The 16,054-nt window shown below is 35.1% G+C and overlaps 1 protein-coding gene across 1 annotated transcript in view; it reads right to left on the bottom strand.

Annotated features, from left to right (window-relative positions):
- The window catches only part of LOC149802314 (uncharacterized), a 180,449-nt gene that overhangs the window by 78,934 nt on the left and 85,461 nt on the right, over positions 1-16,054 (bottom strand). Inside the window, exon 26 of the mRNA XM_089951529.1 lies at positions 11,189-11,350. Coding sequence (XP_089807655.1) covers positions 11,189-11,350 — 162 coding nt within the window. The remainder of the gene's footprint in view (positions 1-11,188; positions 11,351-16,054) is intronic.

The raw sequence follows: 16,054 nt of genomic DNA, 5'->3' as shown, positions 1-16,054 counted from the left end.
CCTATTTTTATCAAGCATTCTCTTGTAGAATCCAGGGATAGCACTTTCTTTTCTGTTTGGTGTGTATATATATGATAAAGTACACATATGCTCTTGGTGTAACAAAAAACGTTAATAATTATATCCCAACACTACATGATATGACTTTCAAGATTAACTGTTCTTTTGGGATGTCTGTCTCTGTGCCAGCGCATACAAATATGATGTATGGATGGATGGATGGAAGGATAGATAGACGGATGTATGGACATGTGCATGCATGTATGTATGCATTTGTGTGTGTGTGTGTGTGTGTGTGTGTATGAATGTATGTATGTATGTACAAGTGAAAGCTTACAATGACAGTAGTAAAACAGTTTTAACAAAATTTAACAAAATATATGCAGTTATGATTGGAAGATAATATATTTAGTGGATATTGGGTTATGACTGCTGGATCATTGTTTTGATGGAAGAAGGTGCTTAAAACAGTACACCAGAAAACATGATGAAGGTAATAGAAAAAATTGGTGTGTGTGTTTGTGTGTGAGAGAGAGAGTGATTTGGTTTGGATTTTTTTTTAACGTAGCTTTAACAATTTTTCAGTCATATCGCTACGATGTCTGCAATGTGGCAGTTTATAGTGATGTCTAGCACTGGGGCATCATGCCACAGACATGTAGCATGATGTCCCACCCAGTCACATTATCCTGACACCAAGCCGACCAGTCCTAACACTAACCTCTTAATGCTGAGTGCCAAGCGAGGTAGCTGATAGTACCGTTTTTGTAAGTCTTTGGTATGACTCGGCCGGGGATCAAACCCACGACCTCCCGCATCCTAGGTGGACGCTCTAACCACTAGGTCACCAGGTGGTGAGAGAGAGAGAGAGAGAGAGAGAGAGAGAGATGGGTGTCTTTATGACAATAAATGAAAAACCTTAATGGATATATGACTGAATCAATTTAACACTCTAAGTTTCACACTTCATTCAGAGGATCTAAGCAAAATAGTTATGTTTTATTATCAACTTTGTTTATATCAAGGTATGTTGATAAATAAAAGATATTGATATTTTTGTGAGATAAATACCATATATAGTTGCTTATAAGTCAGATGAAGCAGCAAACTGCATATTCCCAGATCTGCTATAACATAATGCACTGGCAGATCTGGGTCTATGCAAGTTGCCTGGAGTAAAAAGTAGAACAAACAATATAGACCCTGATCTGATGGTGCAGTTTCGACCAGGCTTATAACTAACTATACACAGTAATTAAATTGTCATAAATAAAATAGCAATGAAAATAATAGAAATAAGAGGTCAACTGTACCCAGTAGGCCTGTTGACAAAAAGAGGAAAGAGAATTGTTTTTTCTATTAAACTATATACTCAGAATAAATACAATTTCAAAACAGTGTATTTTGTTAAACAGAACTGCAAATAACCACAGTCTTTATTCATCTAGTGTATAATTTTCTTTAATTTTGACCTAATTTAATTAAATGGAATTTATTTTAATGCATATTTTTTATTTAATTATATGCAACCTTTCTAATATTTTGCTGTTAATGTCTGGAAAATACTGCAAAACAGATTTCTGAGCATGGGCTGGATACAATCAAGTGAAAGCAGAAAGGGGTGTCTTTTGAATCTCAAGATGTCAGGGGTGACTTATTACTGACCATCTTATTTCATATAAGTGCCATTATTAAATGAATTATGGTAGATGATTTACACAAAACTGCATTTAAAACCCCTGTACATATATTTTTTAATGAACAACTATCAACAAATGTGTATTGCCTCAGAAATTAAACAAAGTCAGCAATAATAATAATAATAGTAATAATGATAATAATAGATGAAGAAGAAGAAGAATAAGAAAAAGAATATGTTATTGGACCTGGACTCTCTTATTTCAGTAATAACAATTGCTAGGAGAAGAAAGTTTAAAAAATTAATCACACAAACAATTAAGGAAGAATAATACAAATGAAGCACACAGTCTATCGTTAGCAAAATAAACTCAGGCACACAAAATCAATCCTTCCCAAACAACATAAGCACAATGGTTTTTATATTGTGAATAATAATAATAATAATAATAATAAAAACAACTACCACTACATAAAGGCACATTAACTTCTCTCCTATGAAACGATTAAAGAACATTTCCTCAAATTAGATGTATCTAAGATCTTCAGGATATGAAGAGCCCACATAGATACCAATGCATAAAGTCTCCATCTCAGTAGTAGTGTACATAGTAAACTTAGGATATGTCATGGATTGATTAAGAAAAGTGCAATAAACTGACAATGAACAGTGCAAAACTAGTATCTAGCTAGCCTGAATGCTGTCGACTTTAATGAGTCTTTTTCAAAGGCAAATACAAAACCTAGACAAGACAAACAAATAAAACAGAAAAACAGTTATGTTAGTAAACCTTTACATGGCTGTTTCTATAGTTTTGCAAACATTACAATTATTGTAATCTAAGGTAGAAATTTCTTATCAACACCCTGTGTATAGGAAGTTGAAGCAGTCTGAAGCATGGCTGTACCAGTCTGGCATGAAATGCAAAATGTTTGTGCAGAGGACAGCTGATAAATTCCTAAAGGACAGGCCTGACAAAAGCATGGAGGTAAAAGCTCGCAGAGGAAATGCCTATAACTGGATATAATGACACGATTTTTATCAGATTTTGGATAAAATATCAAAATGCCCTTACATGTTATGAAACCGAAAACTCCGATGACAATACGCTCCAACACTTTCTATTTATGTATGATTTCATGTATGTATGTATATATGTATATATGTATGTATGTATGTATCATGTGTGGCAGTTCTGACATTCATGCTGTTCGACCTCCTGTACTGCCACTGCAATTATCTTCCATTCATACACCTGTATCTCCGAGGAGATGAGACTGCACCAAGCATAGAGATTCTGTCTGAGATCTTGAGTCCGAGAGCTTCCTTAGAGGCAGCATCATTGATGAAGTGCTTTAAGAATGACTAGAAGGAATCTTTGAAGCATTTCTCTGGACCTCTCTAAAATTGCTTTCCTTCTTTAAGCTCTCCATAGAAGATCTTTAGTACTCTGACATCCTGATGATATGGTCCGCCATCTCAACTATGATTTCATTAGCAGAATGTGGATGCTTCATATGCCTACCCATGTGAGAACCTCAGTGTTTGGACCCATGTCCTGCCATGTGTGAGTCGCCGGTTTTGTAGATTTCTGTTAACATCTGCTCCAGGTACTCTGCCATTAGATATCAGGCAAATTGCTTTCACATTTTCTGTCAGTTTGGAAGACCAGCAAGTGTTGTGTTGATTTCCATTTGGGAGAGTCTTTCATTTGCCTCCTCACTTATCGATGACTGTTGACTGAGGATGTTGTTGAGGTGTTAAATTATCTTTTCTTTGTCAGTGAGCAGTGTGGCGCTGTCAGCACTTAATATTGGATATGTCACTATAGACTGACCATTAATTGTCTTCAAAGATGTTCTGCATGGCAGTCGCTCTAGCTCACTGTGATATGTTGGCAAATCCAACACCACTGTCACTTAGCTGCCTTTACCTTGTCCACTACAGAAGAAGGCATAGCGGGTTTCTGATTCAATGAGTTGTCCTTCCTCAGCATCCTATCTAGATGTTGTTCTTTCTGGTCTAACTGCTGATGTACTGTCCATTAATGTGAGTAGTCTCTAGGAACTGATGGTGAGTTGCATCACCTTCTTTTCTTCTTAGGTTGTAGACCACTAAGATGGAGACTACGTGGTATGCTGACCAGGGTTAAGGTGAAGCAGGCAATGGTTAGGACACCTTGTCTAGTCACTTCTAGCACAAATTGCAATGGATTTGAATAATGTGATTCTAAAACGAGCTGCTCAGTCATCCTGAGTTCAACTGCCACCTGTGGGCAGGTCTACAGGCACAAATTCCGGCATATTCACATTTGCAGCATTACTGCTTGGCCATTGCCACCAGACTTAAGCATACCTGTTGAGGGGAGTTGAATCAAGTCATGACTTGCAAATGAGTTGGATTTATAAGTGAGTGAAATTTGTGCATAGTCACCACCAATCTCTTGTTCAGTGGCATGAAATTGTTGAGACGTCTTGAGACAAGTCTGGATGCAATGGATGGACATCTTATTCTGCTGCATATGATCCACTGTCCTGAGAGCTGTCTATGCAGCTCTTGCAATCTGCCTTCACAGGTGTGGGTGAGAATATCTGCTTGACTACCTGATTCACTGGAAAAGATATGCCAGAGGGAGTCATGTTTTAGCTATTTTGGATCAACAGCCAAGGTAGTACCATCTAATGCTACAATACTGTAGGAAATGATAATGTTCTCAAAATAAAAAAAAAAAAATGAATCCAAAAAGTGTGTGACTGGATGACTGAATGAATAAACAGTGGCAGACCCTTTAATTGGACTTGTCCACCAATGTAGCCAATTAATACAAGATGGCTACAAGCAGTAGGATGTTTATTTAACTATTTAAATGCATGTTTTTCACCTTGACAATAGCAGTACATGATAGTTTGTTACGTGGAAACAACTCAGCTGCTTTACTGAGACAGTCTTGTTAGGGTTGGCAGGTACCTATCAACCACTGGCTGACCAGTTGGACTGTATGACTTATCTAGTCAACTTATTGTTGTTCTATTGTTGTTCTAGGGTTTAACGCCATTTTTCAGCACAAGATAGACTATACATGGCTGCCAGTATAACTGGTGGAGGAAGAACCCTGGAAAACCCCGGGAAGAACCACCAACCCATGAGAAGCTACTGGCAGGCTTTCCCACATACCCATGCTAGCTGAGCCTTGGACTCGAACCCACGCAGACAGAGGTGAGATGGCAGTGATCCGGAATGGTGAGCGCTTTAGACCACTCGGCCACTCGGGGTCCCCGTCTAGTCAACTTAAGTACCAGACAAGAAGGACCCTGTTCCATGCCAAGTTCTTCATCAACTTGCCATATTACACATTATATTTTCAAGAATGCTTGAAAGACAATGAACATAAATGGCAATGTTGTGAGCAATGAGATAATAAGAATTTCGGGGTCCAAATTGATATATTGTATACAATTCACAGAAACCACGTTCTGTTTCATCATCTGTGAATAGTGTTGTGATGACATAGTTATCATTAAACAGAATGTTACATTTAAAATTTATTCACATAAATTTATGAATTTTTAAAATCCCCACAAGAATACTAAATTACCCCCCCCAAAAATACCAAAGATATCCCCAAGCCACAACAAAAAATAATAGGCCGCAGCAAAAGTAACAGAATTGCCAACCCTAACAAGATCATCTCAGAAAGGCAGCTAATTTTTTTTCCACAAGTCTGACCAGTTTTCCATAAAGCAGCTGATTTGACCAGTTTTCCCGTAAGGTGTAACAAAATATCATGTACTGTCAATGTCAAGGTGGAAACCATGTTTTTAATAGTTTGGTACTCCAAACCAAAGGGGCTTGTATCGTTGCTTACAATTTACCTGTCATGAATGTACTAATATAACCAGAACACATGTATGACTGAGAGTTAAATTTTAAGCTTGTAAGCAATGATATGAGCCCCTGTGTTCCAAACTGATGCATTGATGGTAAACATTGTCTTAATCTGAAAGGTTTGTGAAGTACACATACACCTTCAGTTCCAAACCCTATGCAGCTCGATGTAGCTATCTCTCAACTTGATGTAATTCTTGTAATTGTTTTCTTCGTTTCACAAGATGGCAGTCTCTCGTGACGAGATATACTCAAATCAACAGGTGATGTCCAATAAATGTAATTGTGTCCCTTCCTGCTTTTATTCATACAATATGAATATTCCTTTTTATTATTCTGTACTGATTATTAAAAGTTTTTGAGAGGCTTTTCTTCTTCTTTCATCTTTAACATGTACTGGTAGCTGGCAGCCATTTAAAAAAAATATATTATCAACAGTTTGATTATTCAGATGTTCACATAAAAAAAATATGTGCAGTTTGAAGCATCTGAGGTACTACTGTAAAGTTAGTGTGGTTCTCTGACTATTTCCACTAAAGCTAATGTGAAACCTAGATCCAAATCAAACAGATGAGCCAATTATCCAGATTTCGAAGCAACAATCATAGTTCCATAGGTTTTCCTTTTATTCTGTAAGTCTTTATTTTCAGGGTCAGTTTCACAAGACTTATGGCAAAATCATAAGGGTGGGCAGGTCAGAAAAAAACTGCAGCAAAAAATAAACAACAGCAACAAATAAACCACAACAAAAATAAACCGAAACAAGAAACAAGAGAACAGACCGCAGCAAAATATAAGCCACTGCAATACAAATTGGCTTGCCTAAACAAGATCGGTCACTAAGGGGTCATAAAGTATTAGGCTTAAGTGTGGAGTTGTCCATTATTAACACTACTACTTATACATTATAATTTTGTTTTCTTTTATATTAACAAGAACTCCACATAAAAGTATCATCCACATTGTCACATATAAGTACTTCACTCCAAGAAACACAGCTGACAGTTTCTGAGCATTGTTTCCATCATAATTTGTACAACTTCTTGAAGCATGCATGTAGTCACTGTTAGAACATTTAGAAACACTGAATGAACTTCCACATTCAAAACATCTATTACAACTGTTTGTTTGAAGGACATAATGTTTAAATGAGATTCCAAAAGCAGCAATACTGGCATCACAAACCAGTAAAGTTCCCAAGGCTTCTCCTCAAGCAGCAAAGAAACTCTCTTCATCATCATAAACCACCAATTGCTATGGTTAAACATCTGACAGTATTTGGCCTTTTGTGTCCATGTTCCAAACAGTCATAGCATTCAATTATCATAGAATGTCTGCTTCAGCCTAAGCCATGCCCAGGTTTAAAGCATATACAGCACTTCCCTAGTTTGTCTTGTTTGCTGTGTTATCATATCTTTGATTAATGTATTTGCCTTTGAATATTGGAATATGCTCATTTGTTGCATGCAGAAAGTTTGAAATCATCTTTTTGTTTAAATGGGTTCTGTCTTTCCTTTGTCATGAGATGTTCCAGCACCGAAACAGACTTTGTAATGAATACATTTTTTAATGTCAATCATTTCTTTGACCCTATTTATTGTATAGCTGCACTATTAAGAAAATGAATACATTACACATTGGGTTGTTGAAGTAGATTTTGTTCAAAATGTGGTCAAAACTGTATCCTATTTGTTCAATACAAATGTTGCTTACATAATTTTCTCCAACACTGTTAATGATGTGGCCATGTCCAGAAAGGTATATTTCTCTGAATATCTCAAGCATAAGACCAGTTCCTACCCCAAATAATGATCTGATTAAGATGTAAAGTTAAAATCTGACATATTTAACTTATTAGACCTGCCTGCTATGTTTACACATCCTGAGGTTGTTTCCTGTTTTGGAGCTCTGTACCATCAACATCATTTGTGATATACCAAAGTGGGTGGTATTACAGAATGTTAGCCAGATGTACAATGATACCAAAGGGGGTAGTATTACAGAATGGCAGCCAGATCTACCATGATACCAAAGTGGGTGGTATTACAGAATGTTAGCCATATGTAGCTGCACAATGATACCAAAAAATATAGGCTTTCTACTCATATTACAAAATATAGCAGGAAAAACTAAGTTTTGAGACCCAGTTTTTAGGGGCAAAATATGACCAGTTTTCGGAACTGGAGTTTGTGTTTGGATTTTAGACTTTTTAGCCTGCAATCTAAAGCAGACTGCACACAGATAGAAATGCCTTTGCAAAAGATAGGATAAGTTTGATGATTTGAGTCTCTGCTATGATGGACTTGTGTCATCAGCTGTACTATTTCCTTGCCTTTTATTTCCTTTATATCAGTTCTGCACTTTTTGCCTTCTTCTGTCATCACACATACAATGTCAATTTTCAAGTTTATAGTACCTTTCATTATTGACAAGATAATTTTGAATAAATAGCAGCACAATCAGAGTTTATTTCAGTTATTTCTTATAACAAATTATCTTTGTCTTTATTCAAATCCTTCACTTAATCCTTCAGCCTATTATTTTTCCCATCAAGAATTAGGCAGCAATTAACTCAATACACATTTTTTTTTTCTTCCAGGAACTCAGATTTTATCTTCGAAATTTGAAACTATAAGTTTGAGATTTTTAAATGTAGTTAAGCAGTAATCTTGGCTTGATCTCAAAGTGCATCATGTGCCAAAGATCATGGCCAGAATAAGAGAATTCCAAATGATACCAGCCAATTAAAACAATATATAGGAAGCTTTGATTTTAGGGGAATAATATTTTAGTTTGGGAATTTCCATGGTATGAAGCCTTCCTGAGGATATTATCTATCAATAATGAATATTTTTGTGTGCCATGTACATATATTTACACCACAATGGCCCATGTGACTAGAGAATTTGTGCCAGGCTTTCACAAATACACCAAATCACACTCTTGATGCACTATACCCCAGGATTGCACCTGGGATTTCATAAATTTGGTCATTCCCCCCCCCCATTAAAGTTAAAAATATGCGGGATGGATCTCGTCGTAACTGAAGCCTCTCAACAGAGCATAAAATGGTAAGTACAAATGAATGCTGAACAAGAATGAGTGTTGAAATATTTCTCATTTTCTTACCAGTGCTAAATTATAAAATGGAAAACTACATTCACTTTCTTTAACTCACGTTGAAAAGTTATTTTTTAAATACTTGCCAATAAAAAACATAACCAGGCTGCATTCCATTCATACAATGACTCATATGATAACATTAAAATGATAATAAATGAAAACTGACACTACTCAATGCCTATTTTCATCTAGTTTATTTCAGTCCACTAGATAATACAAGCATATTGAAAAGCATAACTTCAGACATAAAGCAAAAGAATTTTACCATATTTTAATCTTGTGCAATCACTTCCACCCATGAATATAAGACATAAATATAGCTCTGACGGCTTGTAGATTGAAATGTAACTCTGGATAGTTATGGCAGAAATGTGTCTGGTGGCAAGTGGGAGAATATAATGTTGCATTATGTAATATGTTGCCAGGTTGCATTATGTAATACTCAAACTTGTACATACTAATAACAAACTAAATTATATTTTAATTGATCATATATAAAAACATGAATTAAGGATATGTTTTGAGTAATATTATTTTTTATATATGTTAGTATCCATTGAACTAGTTCCATAACTAAGTGCAACTTTTCACATTATCCACAACAGAAGTGTTAAACAAAATGTTCAAGTTAAAGACAATGACTTTTATAGTTTTTACTTTCAATAAAGAGTGATTATCTTCTTCTGTTTCTATAACTGACATTCTTTCTCTATTGGTGAGTAATACAGTTTTTAAAAAAAGTTATTCATTGCATCAGTGTTAGTGAGCTATAGTAAATCATGGTCCTCCCAGTTTTAGACAAGTTGAATCATACAAATAATTACAAGTTAGATAAGCAATGCATTGATCTGCTTTCAAAAGGAGTAATGACATAACTTGTCTTATCAATGTAGAACTACAATTTTCTTTACCCCCAAAATTTCAGTGCATACACAAAATTCTTGTACGAAGATGTCAAAAATTTGAAGATATACAAAAATTATTTTAGCAAAAATATTTTGGTCTTGATAAAGAGTGTCAAAATGTCCTACTGATAATATGACATGTATCTATGTATATATGCATGTATATATATGATAATATGACATGTATCTATGTATATATGCATGTATATGTTTGCATATGGATGAATGCATATCTGTAGGTATACATGTATCAAAAATGACAAAAGCTGTACTTTGCAGAAAAGTAGTAATTTACTGCATCCATATGAGGCATTAATCTACATCTATCTACATACTGATAATGCAGAGTGATCTAGCTGTTCTGTTACTGAATGGAGTGATGTAGTTGTCTGGACAACGTTGGCAGGTTCCAAACAGGCTCTCATTGTTGCCTTTGTAGTAACCAATTGATCACTGATTATGCATGTCACCTATTTTCTCTTGCCCAGAGGGACAGTTAGCTAAAAATAGGTTTATTTGTTGTCAAAGGCTGTAAAAAGCTACTCCAAAAATGTAGATTACATCATGCATTCCATATAAATGTTTGATCAATATTTTTTACAGACTATGAACAAAAAATTAAAACAAAAACAACCCACTGAAATTGAAGGTCTTATCCGTAAAAAATCTTATCTCCTATTCCTCTGTTACCTTTCCACCGCACTTGAAAGATTCTAGTTCTGAGATTCATCAAAGATTTCAATTAAAAGGGGTAAACTCTCATATAAACCTTGCAATGTAAAAAAATAAATACAATATTTCAAACAACCATTATATGGCAACTCATTTTACAAGATGGGAATATATTAAATCTAGAATACCCTGGATCACATACTCTTTATAATAATGGAATAGCTTAAGATAAATGATTTTCTTATTTGACTCTATCTCATTTCAGAAAATCTTATGATAACTGATTAAAAGATAAAACAAAGCACCCGGAAAAAAACCAAGGGAACTTTGCATTGGATGTTTAGAAGTTTTTGGACAATTGATGGAATGACAAAGTTGTTGGGATATATATCGTTCCCTTGAATAGCATTTTGTACATCTCTGAAAGCGTGACAACTTAATGACCAAGGGAATCAGCAGTAAAATAGTGTTTATGATACATCTTGTAAATATTTACATTAAATCTGGCTAGAAATCAGATGGATAGAATCTATGTTGTTACTGTCTCTTTGACAAGGAAATTCCAGGTGAAAAGTTTGAAAATGTAACTCTGAGACTAGGATTTCCTTGTCTTGTTTCCAACTGCAATAATGATTTTTCTTACAAATTTATTCTGTATAGAGATAAGGAAGATACTTATTCTGTCTATAGTCCATCCTATCATTAACACAAATCAACCGCAATTAGTGAATGTTTCAATGAACACTATGACTTCAATAAAAAGCATGGTACCATACTATCATGCAGCAAAGACATCAAGCCTTGAAGACAAGATCATGAAGACAGGACTAATCTGAGGATCAGAAAATGAAGACACATTCAAAGTAGTGACAAAATCCAGTCCCCACTGAGAATGATTTGGTGAAAGAGAAATTTGAATACATCATGATGTCAATGCTTGGGATAATAATAGTAACCAACTTACTCTCACAGGCAGTTGAACTGTTACTTCCTTCTTGTCTGGTGCTTGAGTTGGCTGGACAAGTCATACAGTCCAACTGTTCAGCCAGTGGTTGATAGGTACCAAGTGGGCACTTGATGCACCCAGTCTTGTTAGCATTATTCTTGTAACCAGCTGGGCATTGGTCTGAAACATGAAACTTCAGGTTAAAAGTTGCAGAAATTAAATATTTTGGCTTTTCAGCAATAGAATGATATATTAAAATGTAATACATATAGGTCACGTAATGAAGTCAGAGAAGGCATGCACAACTGTATTTGAAGATGGTAATGTTTGTTTCAAACATTGTTCAGATCAAGCAAAATATTGAAAAACACAGTGTACAGCAAATTAAGAATATTTCCATCTTAGTAAAGGAACTCTGACATCAATACAGTGTTTATTTTAAGCATTTAAGATCTTTGTCAAGAATAAGCCCCTCTTTATCAACATGCACAATGTCTGTATAACTATTCTAGCATTCATTTCATTAGTTAGAAATCAGACCAATAGTTTTCCAATGAAATAAAGTTTAATGTCCAAGACAGTAGAATTTTTTTGTACACTAGATGACCCAGCATGCAACATATTTTCTCTAGATAAATGCCCCTAGAGCTGAATACTAAGTTTCACTTCCCCCTTGACTTGTAAGTCTAGTTTAATTTATCAATTTTGCAATAGGGAAGCATGAGATAATTTAGCCTGCTGGAAAAATAAAAATCAAAAGTTCACACAGAAAGCACCAATAAAAAGACTAGGAAAATTAGAAAAGAAACATTTCATGCTATCACAGCCAATGGCCCATTCTCCAAGTATTATTCATGGATCCAACATTTTCCCCCTTCAAGACTGGTACCCTGCTCAATTAATATTCAGTAGTCAGATTCCTAACACTGTTCTTTTTTTGCAGAAAAGGTGTGTATTTTAGAACAAAAATTATGAGCTCTTTAAGTGACAGAAGGAAGAGCACATGCTGCACACTTGGCTTTGTTGTCTTTTGTGCTGTTTCAATGTCACATACACACCTAATATACTGACACCAAATAGACTATTTAAACAACCTACTTGAAGTGCTGTCTAGCATGCTTCCACCATTTCAAGGATAGTGGTAAATGTGTAAACCAAATGCCTAACGGCAATGCAACACAAAGAAAATGGTAGCACATTATAGGTTGTCCTTACCTATTTTAATGTATTAAACTTAAAAATAATCATCCATTTAGATCTCAGTCAAATTTTGTATTGTTTAATATATGTTTCTGTTGTCAAACTTGTTTTACATTGTGAGTGTTCTGCCCCACCCTATCCCCCACCAATGTATCATTTTAAATTTATTTACAAGTAGTATTTATTGTAGGTGAGCTTTTACTGAAATTAAGGATGATACATTGGTGGTGGGTGGGGTAATTGTATGCAGGCTTGACTACAATTACTAAATGTAAATCATGTATCTGATATATGTTCATATATTTTTCGGAAAAATGGTTGGCTGACTTTGATATTATCTTTGATCGATGCCAAGTTTTTCATCAAATTGCTGTTTTATACATTATATTTTCAAGAATGCTCGAATGACAATGAACAGAAATGGCAAAGTTGTGATGATAATGAACAGAAATGACAATGTTGTGATGACAATGAACATAAATGGCAATGATGTGATGACAATGAACAGAAATAGCAATGCTGTGATGACATTGAACAGAAATGGCAATGTTGTGATGACAATGAACAGAAATGGCAATGTTGTGAGCAATTTGATAATAAAAATTTCTGGGTCCTTTCATGCCTACCTCCCGATTTCATACATCCCCCAATTTCTGCTGAGAACTCCCAATTATTATATTTTGTCTGTTTATTTTCATATTACAGGTACCATCTGCATTAGAATCAACTACATCTCATAAGACCTATATTATTATCAATAGACCATTGGAGAAAACCCCATGTTGACCTAGCAATCCATTTGGGAATAGCATTGATAATATTTTCAAGATAAGAGTTTCCATTCAGGAGTAGCAATAACAAAGTTTACAAGATGGCTTCTGTGGTGGCTATGTTGGATATCAGAATGGTACCATTTTCATTCAAGACTAAACATATATCATCAGTCTTACTAAAAACCTGATGTTGATACAAGGATCAATTCAGGAGAAGTACAGATAGCAAGATTTTCATGATGGTCTCAGTCATTAGTGTTCATTGAATGGCATATAGGTACAATTTGTTTTTATTACTATATGCTCATTTTAAGAATTCTTCTGGTGACTGGTGAAAAATTCAAATCAATATGACTTTATATTCAGATAGATCTGTGGTAACAAGATTTTTAAGATGGCCATAGTGGATGTCAAATATGCACTATTTTCATTTTTCCCAGCCACACATCACATAAAGTGTTTTAACGAAAAACCCATCTTGATTTGACCATCCATTCAGGATGAATAGCAGTAAAATGATTTTCAAGATGGCTTCTACCGTGGACAAATCAGACATCCGGTGAACACCATTTTCATTCAGGACCAACTAGATATCACCAAAACCCTTTCAGTGAACATCCCATGGTGACAAGACCATCCATTCAAGAGTAGTGATTACAAGATTTTCAGGATAGCTGCTGTAATGGCAATATTGAACCTTACTTTGGTGCCATTTGCATTCAAGACCAACTAGACATCATAATAAATATTTTAGTGAAATTGCAATGTTGATATGACCAACCATTCGGGAGGAGTAACAATAACAAGATTTTCAAGATGGCTGCCACAGTGGCAATACTGGACAAAGATCAGCATCATTTTGATTTAGAAAAAAAGTCATTTAGTGAAAACCACACGTTGACATGACCATCCATTCAGGAGGAGTAGTGAACAAAAGTTTTCAATATGGCTGCCAGTGTGGCCATATTTGATGTCAGGTCAACACCATTTGCATCTGGGACCAATTAAATTACGACACAAAGTCATTTAGTGAAAACCCCATGTTGATATGATCATCAGTTTAAAAGGAGTAGCAATGACAAGATTTCCAAGCTGGCTGCCATGGTGGCCATGCTGAATGTCATTTTAGCACTACTTTCACTAAAGACTAACAAGACATCATAAGAAGTGTCTAATGTAAACACTGTGATGACTTGACCATTCATTCCGGAGTTGTAATCATAACAAGATTTTCAAGATGACTGCAATAATGGTCATAATTCATGTACAAGCAGTACCAAGATCCTGATCTGCCATAACATAATGTGCCTGCAGATCAGGGTCTTTATTCTTTGTTCTTCTGATTACTCCTAACAAATGGCACAGACCCAGATCTGCCACTGCATTATACAACAGTAGATCTGGGTCTGTACAGTTTGCAGTTGGACTGTTCTTATAGGCTAATTTATTTGGTTGGTTAATTCTAAATGAACCATTTGACACCCCATCTTCCCCTTTATTTAAAACTCTGAAAACTGAACAGTTAATGTGAATTGTTGTATCAGAAGGCAAATCTCATGCATAAAACTTTGTATGGGCACATACCATAGCTATATATGATATGTTTCAGTTATGCTTAATGAATCGTATATTTTATGATAAAGCCAAAAATCAAATTTCACCCAAACAAAATCAAGATTGAACAATACAAAAGCAGTCTTGATTGTTCAGGAGTGTTATACTGAAAATCTCTCTCACTAACTTTAAAGCCAGTTCCTTCAACAGACAGACAGACAGAATGAAAGTTTTTAGAGGCATACAGTTCTCTCCCGTAATATACTGATTGACATAATGATCAGTGCAGGCATTAAAAAAACTTCAAAAATAACCTCCCTTATTTCAATGTGTGAGTGTATGATGTGGTGTGTGTGCAATCAATTGGTATAATATTATAAATGCTGTAAATTCAATATTACTGCATACACGGGAGATGTGTATTAATGTAACCTAAATCTGTTATCTTTATGTATGTATGTATTGTGTGTGTGTGTGTGTGTGTGTGTGTGTATGTATGTATGTATGTATGTATGTATGTATGTATTTATCAATGTACTTATGTTGTTGTTTGTTGTTGTTGTTGTACTGTAATGAACATACAAATGAGCAAACAAAATACAATATTCCTTCCCATCTTTTGTAGGCATGAGGATAATTATGTGGTACCCATATGATTGGTATTCCTAAGAAAATCCTAAGCAGTGTGTGGGGGCACTTCAGGTTACCTGAAGTGACCACACTACTAAGGAAAAGATTTTCTCAGTTACTAAATAAAATCAAGTCCAAATTCACTGACCTATATCTGCTGTAACATAATGCATCAGCAGATCTTGGTCTGTGCATTGGCAATGAGCATTCAGCAGAGCAAACAACATAGACCCTGATCTACCATTATACTATGTGATGGCAGATTAGGGTCTATGTTGTATGTACATTTAGTCAAAGTTAACTTGTAAGCAAGTATATATAGTATTCTAAAATGTAGCAGAGATGCTACCAGGATTTTATCAAAAAGTGGGAGCTCCCCCCATTAACCATAACAAGGGGGAGTAAGAAGGGGGGGGGGGCAATACCTATAGTTCAATATATACTTAAAACTCAAATATCCATATCTTGCTCTGCCTGCTCTGTTCAGTTCAATACTGAAATAAAAATTGTCAAAAGATGTATTGTCTAGTTGATCAAAATTAATTTGCAGATTGTCAAAAGATGTATTTTTTAGTTGTATCAGCATTAATTTGTATAAATTGTCAAAAGATGTATTGTCTAGTTGCATCAGCATTAATTTGTAGATTGTAAAAAGCTGTACTGTCTAGTTGTATCAGCATTAATTTATAGATTGTCAAAAGATGTATTTTCTAGTTGTATCAGCATT

The sequence above is a fragment of the Sinohyriopsis cumingii genome, chromosome 3 (genome assembly GCF_028554795.1).
Source record: "Sinohyriopsis cumingii isolate HCF-2022 chromosome 3, ASM2855479v2, whole genome shotgun sequence".
Classification (NCBI taxonomy): Eukaryota; Metazoa; Mollusca; class Bivalvia; order Unionida; family Unionidae; genus Sinohyriopsis; species Sinohyriopsis cumingii.
Note: the sequence above shows the minus strand (reverse complement) of the source record. Positions and strands in the feature narration are given on the sequence as shown.